We start from the raw sequence: 17,246 nt of genomic DNA on the forward strand, positions 1-17,246 counted from the left end.
GAGATTCACTATTGGAGTGATTCAAGATGGCCTCCACGGCTAACTAACCTTAATAAAACCACCTCCCAGCGCTCCGGATTGATCTGAAGCTTTGCCCTGTGAGGCGGCGGGCGATATGCATTTCTTCACTGAGCTGTTTTAGTTTTTTCGGACGTTTTTTTTTAAATTTAAATCACGTCTCGCTGCTGCGGAGCGAAAACGTTTGTGCTCCAAGAAGAGACTGAAGTTGTTTTTCTCTTTTTAAAATCCATCCCAGTTTTTCCCGACCCCAAGTTTGTTTTTGAGTGTTTGATGTCAAACAGCAGAACGAGTCAGGAGTTATTAGAACCAGCAGAAATCCTGACGGGATCAAAGTGTTTCCATGCTTGATGAAGGCGGAGCTTCAGGTCTCCGTGAACGGGTCAAAGGTCAGGGATGAAAACCTGCTGGTTTATCGAGTCCCAGTCAGATAAATCCAACTCAAACCTCGGAGTGTTTTCAGCCTCTCCTCTGAACTCATGAATCACTTTTTCATTTCATCGCTTCCCCAAAGAGGCTGGCTTTTATTTTCCAGACGGCTTTCATGTCTGTCAGGAATGAGTCACGAAGAACTTCAAGGTTTGGAACGGATACCGGCGACCCGAACGCTTCCCAGCATGCCTGGTTAGCTGGTTACCATGAGGATGGCCTGAGCGCTCGTCCAGAGACACAAACACAACCGTTCGAGAGTGGAAAGATTTCCTCTGGTGTTTGAAACCCAATCATGAAATCCTTCAACTCGTTGTTCCAGTTTCTCCTCCGAGGACGAGAAGATCTGAGTCAAGTTCCTCCTTATTCCAGGAGGATTAGAAGCATGAGAAACACGCAGAGATAAGATGATTTTATGGTTCGTTTCTGACTCAAAACTGGGAATTATCTCTGGTGAATCAGAGACGGGAATCTTTTAAACTCCCCCAAATATTTAACCAGATCCAGTTTTCCCATTTAACATAAAATCTGAATAAAGAAGCTGTTTCTTCAGGTAGAAATAAGCTCATTATTGTGCTGTTAGACTAAAAATAAAAAGTCATTTCCAGGAAACATCCTCGTCAAGCTGGCGAGGCGTCACAAACTGTCCGTACGTTAAAGATCAAAGAGAAGAATTTGAATATCTTCTGGGTTGGATTTGCATCCAGTGAAGATCAAAGCTGCGTCTGGATTTACGAGCAGCTCGCCGCCTGATCACACTTCCTCCAAACAAATGAGTTGAAAAAAACAACAACGACCACGATGATGACGAGCTGCTGATGATGAAGAGGAGCGCACACGGGGTCAAAGGTCAGGATGAGTTTCACCAGAGAAAAACTCATCATTTTATTCTCAGACCAGGTGAAAATCCACCAAATGATCCTGATTCTCCGCAGAGTTTTCCTCCTGCTGAGGACAAAAAATAAATAAATAAATAAATAAAGTTCAGATTTTAACCCTTTCGTTCTGATTTCACTTGTTAAAAACATCAAAACATCAAAACATCGTTTATCGATTTAAAGAAGTGAAGAAACAGAGAAAAACATTCAGAGGTCAAAGGTCAAAGTCAAGAAACACAACAATCCTCTAAAAATGGACCAACGTCCATCCGTCCATCCATCTATCCATCTCTCCATCCATCCATCCATCCGTCCATCCATCCATCCATCCATCTCTCCATCCATCCATCCATCCATCCATCCATCCGCCCATCCATCCATCCATCCATCTCTCCATCCATCATTTATCCATCCATCCATCCATCCATCCATCCATCCATCCATCCATCCATCCATCTCTCCATCCATCATTTATCCATCCATCCATCCATCCATCCATCCATCCAACCGTCCATCCAACCGTCCATCCATCCATCCATCCATCCATCCATCCATCCATCCATCCATCCACTAGGGAACCTGGTGGAGGAACCCCGGACCTCCCTCTCCAGCTCCTCCAGTTGGATCCCAAGGAGTTCCCAGACCAGAGAAGATCCAAATCCCCTCTGAGTTCTGGGTCTGCCCGGTGGTCTTCCCCCTAAAAACCCTCCAAGATGCATCACAACCAGGTGTCTGAACCACCTCAGTGGACTCCTCTTGCTGAGAAGGAGCAGCGGCTCCTCTCTGAGCTCCTCACCTTATCACTACAGACGAAACTGTCAGCTGCTTGGATCTAGAATCCTGATCCTGGATCCTGATCCACAATCAGTCCTGGCCTCCTTTCTACAGCAGCAGGCAAACTGAAATGACTCTCAGTTGGCAGAACAGTTTGTTTCTAATCGGAAAATACCGAACAGATCAGTTTTTAGGACTTTGTTGAGTTTGTTTTTCCCACAAACATAAAATCTGACTGAATTCATGGAAATCTGTGGAAGGGAGGAAAGACGGACTTTGTTTGCAGAGTTCTGTCAACAGTTTTACACTTTTTATGTGGAAAATATTAACAAGAAAATCTCAAGTGACCATCGGGTCGAGTTGGTTCCAGCTCCTATTAGTCCCATGATTTATGCTCTGAGGTTCTGCTTTTCTTCTGGCTGGTCCAGGTCTCAGATGGTCCATCTTTCCCGCACCCCATTAATGCCTGATTAAAAACCCTTCTGCGAGTCCAGATTCTTGTCCTGAAGACGCAGAGATCCAGTCAGATGTTGGGTTTTTACTGCTTCCTTCAGCTGCTAATCACAAACTGTGGCTTTCAGACTCAGTTAACACCCGGAGTTTCACCTAATGACAAACGTATAAAATGAAAAAATACACTTTATATGCAAGGAGCTTCAAAACAACACATGTACACCAAGTCATTTGTCATTAACAGTTTAAATTTGAAGGTTTCTGCAGGTTTCTTGGAGGGTCTTTTCAGCGAACAGAGAGGTAATTAATCCCGTCTGTCTGTCAGCTTCAGATTAACGCAGAGGAGAAAGTTCAGCAGCTGAACTCGGAGTAAAATCCAGCTCAGTGTGTGTTTGGCTGCTGCCAGGCTTTCAGAAAACGCTGAAGCTTTTCTCTGTGGAGTTAATCCCAGAAACAGGAAACAAGCAGATTTCTAATCCAGCAGAATAATCCTGATCAGAGGAAAACCCTCGAACCTGCTTCAGCCTCTCTGTCAGCCGAAGGCTTCAGTTACTCCTCAGAAGGAGCTTCTGTGTTTCCCTGGTTTTATTTGATCCTTGTGCTGATTTACCCGTTCTTCAAACCTTCGGCTCGTTCAGCTGATGGCTGCTGGGACCTTTGGTTTCTGTAGCTTTTAAACTTTTCCAAATATTTAACTTTATTTACAGATATTTCCCCATAGAAACACATGGAAATCTCTTCAGCTAATGTGAAAACATCGTTCTCTTTAAAATCTGCTTCAGCTGCTGCCTCCGTTTTTGTCTTCTTATGCTACTTTTAGTTTTTAGCTAGGGTTTTGATACTTCCAGCTAACCTTTACCTGCTCTTTTGTCTACTTGTAGCTTTCAGCTGACATTTTGATACCTTTAGCTAACATTTAGATAATTTTCAAAGCTAAAAGTTGTATTTTCTTACTTGTAGCTTTTAGCTACCATTTTACTACTTTTAGATTTTAGTTCAAGTTTAGCTTCTTTTAGCTTTTAGCTAGCATTTTGGTACATTTAGTTTTTAGTTAGCATGTTGATGCTTCCAGCTAGCTTTTGCTACTTTTACCTAATCCTTTATCTACTTGTAGCTTTTAGCTCGCATTATGCTAATTTTGACATCAAAACTAATTTTCTGACCTTTAGCTCCTAGCTAGACTTTTGATTTTTTTAGCTTCTAGATATTTTTTGTTTGTTTTAGCACCTAGCTGTTGTTCTGCTTGTTTTAGCTCCTAGCTGTTGTTCGGCTTGTTTTAGCTTCTAGGTGTTGTTCTGCTTGTTTTAGCTTCTAGCTGTTGTTCGGCTTGTTTTAGCTCCTAGCTGTTGTTCGGCTTGTTCTCTCTGTGTTTTCACAGAAACTTTCTCTGCTTTTTTAATTTTGTTGTTCTCCTCCTGAAGAACACTCAGAGGTTCTGCTTTCAGGAGATGTTCCACACATTTGTTCCGGATTATGAGGCAGAACAACCAGCTCCTCCTCAGAGCTGCCAGCCGAACTTCGGCTGAGAGAAAATCCTGCCGGGATCAGAAAGTTTCAGTTCCAGTTTGAAGTTCCCGTGCTGTCAGACAGCTGTCTCCTTTCTTTGAAGACGTCAGGAATGTTTAGAGAACTTCAGAGAAACAGGAAGCAGCATCTTCATCCTCATCTTCATCACGATGACATCAGAGATCAGTAAAAACGTCATAATAGTTCCTTATTCAGCTTGTTTCATTATGAACCCAAAAGGTTTCGGGTTCTGTCTCCTTCATTCTGCAAACACGTCTGCAGGTGTCCAACAGGTCAAAGGTCAGGAGTACTGGTGGGCCAGACCAGAACCCGTCCTGTCAGGTTCCTCAGCCTCTAGAACCAAAGAAGAAGAAAAAATACTTAGCTGTCCCATGAAAAGATGTGGTCCCTGAAGGCAGCAGAGGGTTCTAATCCAAACCCAGAACCTTCACAGAACCCTGGTCCAAACCCAGAACCACCACAGAACCCTGATCCAAACCCAGAACCACCACAGAACCCTGATTCAAACCCAGAACCATCACAGAACCCTGATCTAAACCCAGAACCATCACAGAACCTTAATCCAAGCTCAGAACCATCACAGAACTCTGATCCAAGCCCAGAACCCCGATCCAAGCCCAGAAATATCACAGAACCCTGATTCAAACCCAGAACCATCACAGAACCTCAATTCAAGCCCAGAACCATCACAGAACCCTGATCCAAACTTAGAACCATCCCAGAACTCCAATCCGAGCCCGGGCCAGAACTGGAGAATTTATCTACAAGTAAAGGAAAAAGTAGAACCCAGAACCAGGTTTTTCTCCCATCATTCTGGTTTTTCTGTCAGGACTTTTTGACCCAGACTGCAGCGTGACACAACCCGAGCCTCTGGTCCAAACCCATCAGAACCTCTCTGCAGGCTGACAGCCACACAGAGGCAGTAAACCTCGTGGCGTGCCGAAGCAGCGATCTGTTGGACCTGAACGTGGCAGAGCGTAGGAGGACACGAGGACGGGCTGCCAAACCACCCAAACACTGAATAAATAGGAACTTTGATTCCAAACCTCAGGCAGCACACGGCGTTCAGCCGCAGGGGAGGAACCTGAGCTTTCACCTGCTGAGGACCGAAACATTAATGACCAGACAAAAAAGAAGGCTTCACAGATTTTACAAACAAAACATCCATACCGAACGCAAAAATGTGACATTTATTTCGCTTTCAAAACAGCAGCAGCTCCAAAACACCAGCGGGGTGTTTAAAGAAAAGATAACCAAGGAAGTGTGGGCGCGGAGGGTGCTGCAGCACCTCTAATGGATACCAGAAACATGGATGTCCACATCCATACCCAAAGATTAATGAATAAATAACTGAAGCAGATTTATTTATCTTTTAAATATCTTTAAATTCCAGTAATATTTGGATATCATTGAGTTAACTGTGATCCCGTTTATCTGTGTGAAAAACTTTTCATCTGCTTAAAACCCACAAAACTTAACAAATTATTTTACAGATATTATCTGTCCAGAATATACAACATAATTACAGTTTGTATTTTACTTGATATTATAATGTAATTTCTATGACTGTTTACAGATTCATCAATACAGCTAAATCTCTTTGCATTTAATTTATTGTTGTTCTTTTTTTATTCAAGTCAATATCTGTTTGTAAAGAAAGGGATTGAACTTTATTTTTTGTTTGTTCCTGCTTGTATACCAAAACAAGATTCATACAATTTTATTTTTTTAATTAAATCAGTGTCATGTTAACATGTATTACTCAGTTTGTAATGACTGTGATAGTTTGAGGTGCAATTAAAACATTTTATAACTATTTTGACTGTAATAATCACAATTTATTTATTGTTTTATTTGAAATTATATTTGCAAGTAGACAGTTGTTTTGTAAATATAATTATGTCGTTAGTTTTACTTGTATAGATTTTCAATTAATAACAATATGTTTACACAACAGAATAGGTATAACAATTAACTGTTATTATTGTAAAAATACAGTGTTTCAAAATAAAACTCCCTGTTTTACAATCATGACTTTCTCGAAACTGTACTTAAGGTCGTCCGGGTTGGATCGCTCGTTCAGTGCTTGTTAAGTTGCGTTCGAATGCGGCTTGCCCACCTTAAATGTTTCTGCTCACGCGCTCCAGTGGCGTACAGGAGTCAGGGGCGCGCGGCGGCTGTTGGAGCTGAGCTGTGAATCAGAACAGGGGCGACGCGCAGTCAGGACGGACGAATCATCCGAGGACCGGTTGTTTTTTACTCTTAAAGTCGGACTTTTCGCGGCGGAAACCCTCAGAAGACTCAAATATGTCAAACTGTGTTAGTCTGCTAACTTTAGGCGGTTTGTTTTAGCGGAAATTATAACAAAAAGTCAATATTTTGGTGGCAGCGGGAGACGCGAACCAACCGTCCGAAGTTGAAGTTCAGGCTGAGGGGTGGGGGGTTTCTGACCGGAACAGGTCGTTATTCGCTGGGGTTCTTTTTACGGGGAATGTCAGTCTTCCGAACCCATTTGGACTTGTTTAGGTAGAAGCCGGGATTACGACACTTTCTGTGGACTTTGGTTGATTTGTTTGGCCGTCATGCTGCCGAACACGGCGCTGTATGCAGTGAAGAAACGGAAGAAGCCGGTGCAGAAAGCGTGAGTACTTTATTGCAGCTTTATTCCGTCTTTTAACGAGGACACGGAGACATCGGTGTCCTCACTGTTTGCCCTTTACATGTTGATGATGCTCCTGGTGGTAGCTGAGATCTGTAACCTGCAGAAACTGTGATAATTTTGCAGAAACGTGTTTTTTTTTTTGGTGTCACATCGCAGCTGGGATCCTGCAGAGATGGAAAGTAAAGTCAGATGCTGTTTCAGGATCATTTAATCCTAATTATTCCAGCTGAGACTGAGGATCTGTGCTTCTCAAAGACCAGAACTGCTGACTCTGCTTTGTTTGTTGAAATGACCTTCTTGTTTTTCTGTTTCCCTGTGGATTCCCCTCCCAGGCCCCATGGAGGGCCCTGACCACAGCTTGAGAAGCCCTGGTGGATATTTTAGGTCTTGGAAATCATTCTTTGTGTAGCTTTAAAATTAGGGACATTTCTGTGCAGGAATGCAAGCTAAGACTTCATGAATGTTTCGTTTAAACCAAACAAAGCGCTGTCAGTAAACTTTATTTGCTCTAAAACAGCCCTTCATACTTCATATTAGACATTTCTGGATAAAATATCTCCAGAAGGCTCTTTGAACTGGAGTGGAAAGTATTTTTTTGCAGATTTGTAGCACATGTTGAAGACCGAGGTTCAAACTAAGACTGTAGAGAAGACCTTAGATTGGTTCTCCTGTGAAATACGAAGTCCTTCCTAAAACCAGGACTGATTCTGTTCAGAGGAAATGCTTTTAAAATCAAACAGGTTCTCATTAAACTTCCTGCGCTTTGGAGACGTTTCATCATGAAATAGTCTTGAAGAACCATCAAGGAGGTTCTGTTGGACAGTTTAAGTTGTTATGAAGACAAAGGTTCATGAAATAAACCAAAAAAACACATCAGAAGTTTGTTATTAGGACCATGTTTACATTGTAGACCCCTGAGACTACAGAGACTGAAACCTGCTGCCTAAAGATTAACAGGACGTCTCTAAACCTGTGGTGGATTTTAAACCCTTGAGAGACCGTTTAAAGGCGCTCCTGATAGCTCTCTGGTCTATTTGAAACACTTTATGGATGCTGTCAATGATTTTTAGAGGATTAACATGTCTTAGATGTAAAAGTGTTTACCTTTCTGCGCAGTGAAGGGTCCGATAACGAGGTTCAATAAAGTCACATATGATTTTAATCCCTTTAAAAATACCATAAAGAGTTAAAGGTCTGTTTTAAAACGTGCTCATGTTACCCTAAGAGGCGAGCTAGTTTAGTACAAAGGTGGAATAAATCTGTTAATTGTTTTAAAGGGTCAAATGATAACTTTAGACAATCATCCAGGGTTAATTTTTACACCCTGTGGAGTCGGGGGAACCCAAACCAGACTTTTGTTTCTGATCTTCATCATAAAGTTATTAAATCATACTCCGTAATGTTTATCTAAGGTCTCGCTGGGCTGAGACAGGCGGGCCAACGCCATCCAACATGGAGTCTCCAAAACGTCCCCAAACGTTTGCGGGCGTTCTCAGTTTTCCTGTTTGAGACTCGGAGGCGTCCGGAGCGGCGGATCTGTAATCTGACTCAGGTTAATCTGAAGGAAAACAGCTCAGAGTGTCCGGGTCTGAAAAACCACGCTGATGAGACGTAATGATCAGAAAACTGGTCCAGACCTGCCTGTCTTCATTTCTGAGGTGGACTCCGGTAAACTAAACCATAAACACGGGGGCGGCTGCCATGTGGGCAACAAAACGATGAGCTTTACTGCGCACAAAATACGCCAGGATTTTTAAAAATCAGCCGGGCGCTCGTCACAAACACCCAGAATTCAGTGCAGCAGATCTGAGTGAGTCTGCAGCCTTCAGATCAGCGCTCTGATTGATTCAATAAGTGACTGAATAGTTTTAATAAGACATTATTGGTATTAATTCCAAGGGTGAAGTCCTTTCTTTAAACTTCTTCTCAGTAGCTGGGCTTTTTTCTGTCATGTTTGTATGAAAAACTTAAAAAAAGGCTAAAGTTACAGAAATTTTAGTTAAACTGCAGCTAATTAAGAATTAAAAGGGTTATTTCCCTTTAATCTAACATCACTTCCTGCTGGTGGTTTTGGTTTAATATTAAACTTATTTTTGGTGATATTTTAACATGTTGGGTTCTACCTTTACCGTGTTTTTGGGTCATCGATGTTGGGTCCAGAACCCAGACTGGCTCAGAACCACTGTTTCTGTAAATCTGTTTGCTTTAATGATAAAACAAATAAAAACTTAAATTTCTGCTGAAATTCATAAACCAGCTTCATGGTCGTGCTTTAACTAAGTTAGCTGTAGTTTGGTTGAACCAAGTATTTCACCCTGAAACTCACTTGTGAAATCTTTAGACTGGAGACATTTTTGAAAGTATTTCAGGACCGCAGACTTGCTGCTAGCGGCAGCAGTGGAGCGTCAGATAAGGAGGTGTCCTCGGTAACCCCGGTTCTTATGGCTCCAACGATGCCTTCGTTAAATATATTCTTCATTTAGACTTCAGGGGAGACTCAATGGAGACGATTCACCAAAGTTTACACAGAAAGAATTCATCGTAAGCTTTAAAAAAGCTGAATAAAATCGTTTCTTCGTCGTCCTGACTCCGAGCCCCCTGTGTGACTTTACCAGCTTTAAATGTTTAACTGCACCGCACAGAGCCGAAATGACCACTGAAGCACAGCCGAACCCAGCCAGAACCGTGGTTTCAGTGTGTGTGTGGCGGTACCTGCATTAATCATAATCAGGACGTGCAGCGAGAGCACTCTCACGCAATGTTTCCACGAGGGAGGAGGGAGCGGGAGGATGGCGTAATCTGAGACTCGCTCTGTGTTTTTTCTCCTCCTCCGACTGCCACAACACACTTTTTCTCTGTCTTTCCTTCTGTCTTTGTGTGTTTTGTTGGGGGGTGGGGGTGTAGCTGTGTTTCTCTCCCTCCCTCGACTCAAATTAACATAGTTTTGTGTCACGCAAACAGTTACATAAGTCTGCCATGTTCGGGTTTTAGGCAGAAATGTCTCCCAGGGAGTTTATCTTCCTTTTAGTTTAGGGGAAACGGTTCTGGTTGGGTGAGTTATGAGCGCATTAAACCTGAGGAAAGAGCGGAAAATGAGAACTTTGTGTGTGAGAGTGAAAAGTGAAGTGGATTTAAGAAGCAGGTCGATGTTTGTGGAGGTCGCTGCTGCGGTGGGGAAGGTTTTCCTGAACGGTCGGGCTGGTTGTCTTCCTCCCACAGATTCATCACCGACTAAATACTTTAAGAGTTGCTCACTCACTTCCTTTAAGAGAGCAGAAAGGAAACAAGCCTATAGACGTTTACAACCAGAAAACCTTTAAAAATTAAAATACATATATCTTTAACTCAGAAACGGATCGGGTCATTCAGATCTTATGACACTTTTCATTGTGGATCATTTAATTTAATCTCTTAATAGACATTTATTTCTGCATGAAATAATATTTGTTCCAGTAAAGTTGTCCTAACGTTCTCCCACCACCCGAAATATCCCTGCAAACATTTAACCGCTGGAACAACTGGGACATCAATAACAGAGCTGCATAAAACCTTAATGTCAGTGACACTGAACACATCATTTTATGTGGTAATGACCCTGAACGCACCACAGACTCAGTGAGGCAGAAATGAACCGCAGCGACAGTAAGGAGTTTGGAAAAAGCCCGTCTGTTCTGATTATTATGGTTTATTGAGGTGAAACTGCAGAGATGAGGAGTTTCAGGCGGACTCGTTGGAGACCTCTGAGATGTAAAAACATTCAAATGACTGATATCCATTTGAAACAGAGCATAAAAATAATTAATCTTTAATTGGATTTAAACTGGTCGACAGCAGAGTGTCAGTCAGAGCTTCCACACAGAATCAATCTGAATTTAACCCCTGCTGGTTTCAGACCCTGCAGGGAATAATCTAACCTCTCAGCTGATACTTGGTGTGATGAAACCAATCAGTCCAGACAGCAGCGCTCCTCCCGTCTGAACCTGCCGGACTGGACTCGTGAGGAACGGGGTGGTCCCACGCTGCTGCTGGGTCGGAGCTTTTGTTTGGTTTGTGGTGAGGTCACGTTGTGGTGAAGGTAAAGTGTTAAGTGATCGGGCAGCTGCAGACTCTCTCTCTCTCATGACTGACGTAACAAAAACCAGGTCCAAACATGGGGATCAAACCGAACCGTAAACACAAACACGTGAAAACCACAGTTTAACGACCAAACATGCTGACTTCTCTACGTTCCGTAAATGCAACGAACATGGACGGCGGTTTGCTGCATTTATCAAAGCGTTGGTGGATTTTCTTCTTAGGCAAAAGCTAAAGCAAGACCTCCACCGGGTTTAAATCCAGACTGTGAGACGCCAGGACCTGTCCCTCTAACACGGCTCATCGTCAAACCTCGTCCTGTCCTCAGAGCAGGACATCAGGACCTCGATCGGGGACATGTGGTGGGTCCAGACTGAGACATCAGGACAGAGAGGCCACAGCAGGACATGTCCCCATGAGCGATAGATGTCCATCTGTCCTCTCTCTGTTCTGGATGGACATCGGTGATGTCCTTGTCACTTTGTCCCCCGGTGTCCTTCACTTCCTGACCAACACAAGGTGTGGATGATGTCGATCTTTAAAATCTTTACTTTTGAGCTGCTTTCTGCGTTTTGTTGGCTTCATTAACTTGTTTTGATCGAATGACTTGAAGAAACATTATCACCCGCCTTTCGCCTCTCAGCAGCGGCCGATAATATCCGTCTGTTAGCAAAATGTCTCATCAACCAGTGGGTGGATTTTGTCAGAATAGTAATTATTGGATGCACATCCACAAGTAATCAGCACAAAGAATGGCTGCGACTCAGTCAGGTGGTGTGGTAGTAGCTGAGAGTCGTCCCCAACAGACTGATCCTGACTCGGGCTGCGAGGAAGGACCCGTTTGAAACACGAGTCCTCATGTTTTCAGTGAGATGATTAAAGATGTAATGAACAGACTTGGTGGTGTTTCGGATCACCATCCTGTGACGTTTGTTCGAGTTCTTCCAGTTTCAGTCTGTTTATTTGATTGAAAACTGTCAGATTTTCAGCTGCAGGTGTCGTGTTGCAGGTTTTCTGCTCTCAGCAGATCTCAGGTGACCCTCCTGTTGTTCCCGGATCAGAACCGCGGCCGGGGATCGGGGGGTTTCGTTTCTTTTGTCCTGAGAAGGTGTCGTTGGCCCGCCGGAGACAAAGTGTCTTTGTGTGAGTGTCTCTTGGAGTCGAACTCAACCCCTCGCACACATTCTCGTGTAACGCGCGGCGCTGAGCGGGGAACACGCCTCTTCCAGGACAGATCTGCTCGATTTAAAAAAAAAAAAAAAAACGAGGAGCAACAGCACTGACTGCTCATTGTTCTCGCAGGGAACGCCGTCAGGAATGCAGCGATAGTCATCTCGCCGTGATTCCAGATACGCCGCGCCGTGCGCTCGAGTATTATTGGAAGCAGATGGAGGGCGGGGGTCAGGGGGGTCGGGGGTCATATTTATTTTACTGAAACGAGACCTGAACACTTTACAGACAAGCTGTTCGGCTTCTTCTCACCTGCATTTAAAGTTTCACACTTTGAACTTTTAGTTTTTGAACGATTCACCAAATCTTTCTCACCCGCCACCTCGAAGGGCGGGTAATCATCTAACTACCTGCGTGTGTTTGTCTGTTCGGTCAGTTCAACTCAGCTACAACTCAGTCATTTGTACAGATAATGAGCTCAAACTTGCTGAGAGTTATCCGCAGCAGATGCTCTGAGGGCAAAGCGGCGGGTGACATGCATTCCTTCATTTCTTACTGCTTTCATTTAATAAAATGTCTGTTTTAGTCATTGAAGCCTTCAGGAGCAAAGTAGCCAACAGAAAATAATACATACAATTCTTTTTTACTTCATATTGACGTAAATATGGGGAATGTTAAAATTAAAGGCACATTTTAGTCATTTTTTAGCGAATTAAGTTATGAATTGTTCTGTTTTTAGCTGCTTTTGATTGTCTTTGTTAGATTTACAGGAGTAACTTTAATTTTTCCACCATCTAAAATAATTTTAGTGAAGTTAATTGATAATAAAGTGCATTTACTTGCTGCTGTGTTTAATGTGAGTTTATTGGATTTGACATAAGGCTGTAGCCTGTTACTCACACTTTATATCTTTAATTACATTGGGTTTTGTTCTGAGACGAAGAAAAGGCGTTTTTGTCTCCGTTTAGGCTGTTAAAGTGATGTTTTATTGTCACAGAGGTGCTAAATTACACCTGAAGCCCAGAAACAGATAGACGGAAGTGAATTTAATGAGATATTTTCTACGTTTGTGTTGAAGTGACTAAATGTGAGACAAGCTGCCGAGCTTCCTGCTTCTTTTTACTTCTGTAACGTCAGGAATCAGGAGGTGAGATCAAACGCTGAGAAGTATGCAGCTACACACACACACACACACACACGTGCGCTGCAGCCTCACCTGACCTCGAAGCCTCTGTGCAGCAGGAACATCTGAAGCTGATTGAACTCAGAAAGCAGCAGATGTGTGTCTCCTCCCAGTCAGACCCACCTGTAGCTGTGAGGTCAAAGGTCACACAGCATCCCGTCCATGTTGTGTGAAGCTAAAATCCCTCAGCCTAATCCGAGTGTAGCTGCTGCCTTTCACGCCGGGGCTGATCCTCAGGAGAAACTGGTCATCTGTGGGGGGAACTCGTGTTGGATTAATAAAGTCAGATTTGATCTCACGTTGTGAGTGTCGCAGGCTTGATTGGATGGAAGACGAGCGCGATCTGGGAAATGTCTGGGATGGTTTAAAATAGACAAACAAAGAATCTAGTGTTTGTTCTAATTAGCTGACTGTTTTCCAGTCGGGGCCAGAAGGCTGGTTCTGAGCGATCCGACTGCCTTCAGACAGCTCCAAACACATTTCTGAGTTCTGTCAATGAAAAAGGTTTTCCCTCGGACCACCGTCAGAGGTGTCTGTGGGTAAAAACGGACCAGAACACTACTTTAATCCACATGTTTGTTCGTCTGAACACAACCAGTCCAGAGCCGAGCTGCAGGACCTCCGACTGAAGCAGAGCAGCTGGATGTAAAATAAATTCAGCTCAGCTGCAGGCCGATTAAAAAGAATGAAACAACGATTTTTAGGGATCTTCTGAAGACACAAGGTTTCTGTTTGTTTTACCTAAAAGTTTCTTTATCCATTTTTAGTTGGTATTTTATCAATCAAAGCGGATTAGATGGTGTATGGGTGAGTTCCTCTTTGGTTCACTGGTTGTTCTGATTGTTTTAAGACCCACAGTGGTCACTGTAAACTGTAATCTGAGCAGCGTTTGTCGCCTTATATCCGCTTGATTAAACCCAGAGCTGAAGGTAGGCTTAGAGTGATGTTTAAAGAACAAACCGGCAGCTGGCGGTGGATTTTTTATTGTTTTATTGTGTCTGTTGGGTAATTAGGCTCATCAGCAGATAGCTCTACAGTCAAACGGCTCAGAAACGTCCTGTGGTTGCTCGCTGACTTCCCTGTGTGTGTTTCTGCTTACAGCGCAGGTAACTGACATCCGATCGCATGCAGTCAAATCACCTGAAACGGATTTGTAACAACAAATCTGAACATGGTTCTGATGTAAATCAGTACAACTGCTTGTTGAGAGAAACAGAACATGAGGCTGTTTCAGCTGGAAAAGCTAGTCAGGAAAACAGATTTTTACTTTATTTGGAGGGGAAAGCTTCTGTTCATGCAGTCATGGTAAAAAAAACCTGCAACCCTCTTTTTTTTTGAAGGTTTAAAATCTGTGAAAAGATATAAAAAATGATCCAAATCCAGCCTTTAATGGACAGAACAGGAGTTGTCATTATTTAATCTTTATACAAACTAGTAAAATAACAGTTCAAGCAGAAAGTTTGACGTATGTTTTTGATATTTCACCAGATTTGACCCTTCTTATTTGACATAAGCTGACAGTAGGTCGTCTTCGCTTTGAGACGGAGACAGCAATGAGGCTCGGCGGCGTGGAAACTCGTTGTCTTGACGTGGAAAGCAGAAGTAAAGATGACTCGTGTGTTACAGATAATCATCCGAGGAGAAATAACCCCCCGCTGATGCAGAAGTGTGTGGCTGATTTATTATCAAGAAGGGAGAAAAAAAATCAAACATAGTGAATCATGCAAGCATCAGAAATGCAGCGTCCTGAGAAGCGGTGGAGAAGAGTAACAGCAGCTCAGACATGGTGTTCAGCAGATCTCAGCTTCAGGTTCGTGGTTTTGTTGAGAAACGGCGACGCCCACGTGGTTGAACTGAAGTAACTTTACCCCCTTTAAAGTGAAGTCCAGCAGCTGAGTGAAACGGAGACGTGTCCTGCTGCTGATCCTGATTTTATTTCATTTTCTGAGGAGGAGGGTGCACATTTCTGTCCGTGAAGCTGAGCTCACCTGTGACTGTAGGTTTTATTTTATAATCCTTTCAAAACAAACTACGACGCTGGAGACGTTCCAAGTTACTTCCCTCTCTCTCTCTTTCTCTTTTTTTTTTTTTTGTTTTGAGAGGAGAGTGGGCGGCAGGAAAAAACAACTGGCCACAACAGTCGCTTTAATTCTAATTTATAACTCAAAAATCCACATCTAATTCACAATAATCAACACAAAAACAGATACAACTGAGTCAGATCTTCAGATATGGAGGTAGAAGCTGATGTGGTAGTCGCTGAGAGTCATCCCGACACATCTTGAGACGCTTGTGATGTTATTTTCAAGGTTTAATTAAAACAGCTATAACTCTGTCAGTTCTCATCATAAGATGATCTCAGCCTAAAACTCTGGCTTCAGAGGCGGCGGGTGATATGCATTCAGTCAGCCGGTGGAAACAAACCAGTCTTCTTGTCAGGATCTTTTCCAATCATCAACATCTGTGTTTAGAAAGAGAAACTCTCGTCTCCGTCCTGATGTGGCTGAGCAGCACGCAGGTGGTAAACAAGTCCTGGAACAGGTGACCTCATCCAGCTCACCTGGTTCCCATGGTAACCGGGGCCTGACGCAGCCTCCTCCCCTCTTCCCTGGAGAGCTGAGGTGGTCCGGGCTTTGTTTTCCACTCAGCAGCAGCAGCAGCTCTGCAGGAAAACTGAGGCTTTCCTCACATTCAGATCCGACGGTCGCAGCTTCAGAACAGAAGAAAGATCTGATGTCAGGATAAACAGTTTGAAGTGGTTTCGTTGGCTCCACGAGCTGCAGGATGCATAAAGTTTCACAGCAAACTGTTTATTTGTTGATATTTCCCCCTGTTTCCCTCCTGCTGTGTCACATCTGTTTTAATCCCAGCTGTTGTTGCTCTGACGCACTCGTACGTCAGCCGTCGTCGTACGTTTAGCCTTCGGCTCGCTTGTCGTCATCCTCCTGACCTTTCTCAGTCAAACCCAAGTTTGCGCTCTCGAGGGAGCACATCTTTTGCAGACATTCGTCTTAATCGTTGTTTGGTTTCTGTCTCCGCAGGCCCAAACCTCCGGCGAACGATGGCACCAAGTCCAACCCGTCTAAACGCCACCGCGACCGCCTCAACGGCGAGCTGGACAAGCTCACCAGCCTGCTGCCCTTCTCCGAGGAGGTCCGGGCTCGGCTGGACAAGCTGTCCGTGCTGCGCCTCAGCGTCGGCTACCTGAAGGTGAAAAGCTTCTTCAACGGTGAGTTCCTGGTTTGGAAACGTCCGGGGCGCGCCGTTAGTCCTGCTCCATCACGTTCAGATACGACTCGGGTTGCACAATGCAGTTGTTTTCATGTTTCCAGAGGAAATAAGTGTAACGCTTTAATCTGCCTGCGTCAGCTCTGCAGCGTGCTCAAAGTGTTAAATCATGAAGCTGACACAGCAGGAAACAGCTGTATGCCGGTCAGAGCATCATCCAAAGTCTTCATGTCTTCATCAGAAAGTGGTTATAACTAAAGCCTCAGACAATCTCAGGAGATCTGCTGGTCGATGTTTGATGCATCAGTTAATCGGGGGAGGAAAGAAGTCATTGTGGGCGTTTATCGCCTCTGCTGGTTTCCTGTGTGGAAACTCCTCTGAAACATCATGTTGGGTTGGTTCGGAGCTGTTTTCCAGTCAGTTTGTTGTCATGTTTTGGTTGAAAACAAGCGTTTTGTGTCCTTACCGGGAAGCATCAGGAAGCAGCTGGTATCTGACGAAAACACAGCAGCTCGTCTGTGAGAGGGTCTCTAACCTCTCTGACCTCCAGGAATCTGCTGATTATTTACACAAAAATGATTTCTGCTCCATTTCTGTCCAACAATCGATGAGGTTATCTGAGTTTCCTGTCCTCAGTTCAGCCCCGGACCTGCTGAGCGTCCCGGCTCCTGTTTACTGTAAAGTTGGATGGTAGCAGTCTCCAGCTGAGAGGCCGTATCTGTGCAGGACTTAAATCTGGCCCCTCCGGCTTACTGTACATTTAACCCTGTCCTCCTCAGCAACAGGAGGCGCGAAGTGGAAGGAGAGGAGGTGTCGGTGTCGTAAAATATGATTAAATGAGCAGTTTGAG

At 43.8% G+C, this 17,246-nt stretch overlaps 1 protein-coding gene across 1 annotated transcript in view; it reads left to right on the forward strand.

The window, feature by feature from the left end:
* The first annotated feature begins 6,264 nt into the window (after window positions 1-6,264).
* ahr2 (aryl hydrocarbon receptor 2) overlaps window positions 6,265-17,246 on the forward strand; it is a 56,115-nt gene continuing 45,133 nt past the window's right edge. Inside the window, exons 1-2 of the mRNA XM_017438602.3 lie at window positions 6,265-6,720; window positions 16,210-16,397. Coding sequence (XP_017294091.1) covers window positions 6,662-6,720; window positions 16,210-16,397 — 247 coding nt within the window. The 5' untranslated portion in view covers window positions 6,265-6,661. The remainder of the gene's footprint in view (window positions 6,721-16,209; window positions 16,398-17,246) is intronic.

The sequence above is a fragment of the Kryptolebias marmoratus genome, linkage group LG23, assembly GCF_001649575.2.
Source record: "Kryptolebias marmoratus isolate JLee-2015 linkage group LG23, ASM164957v2, whole genome shotgun sequence".
Lineage (NCBI taxonomy): Eukaryota > Metazoa > Chordata > Actinopteri > Cyprinodontiformes > Rivulidae > Kryptolebias > Kryptolebias marmoratus.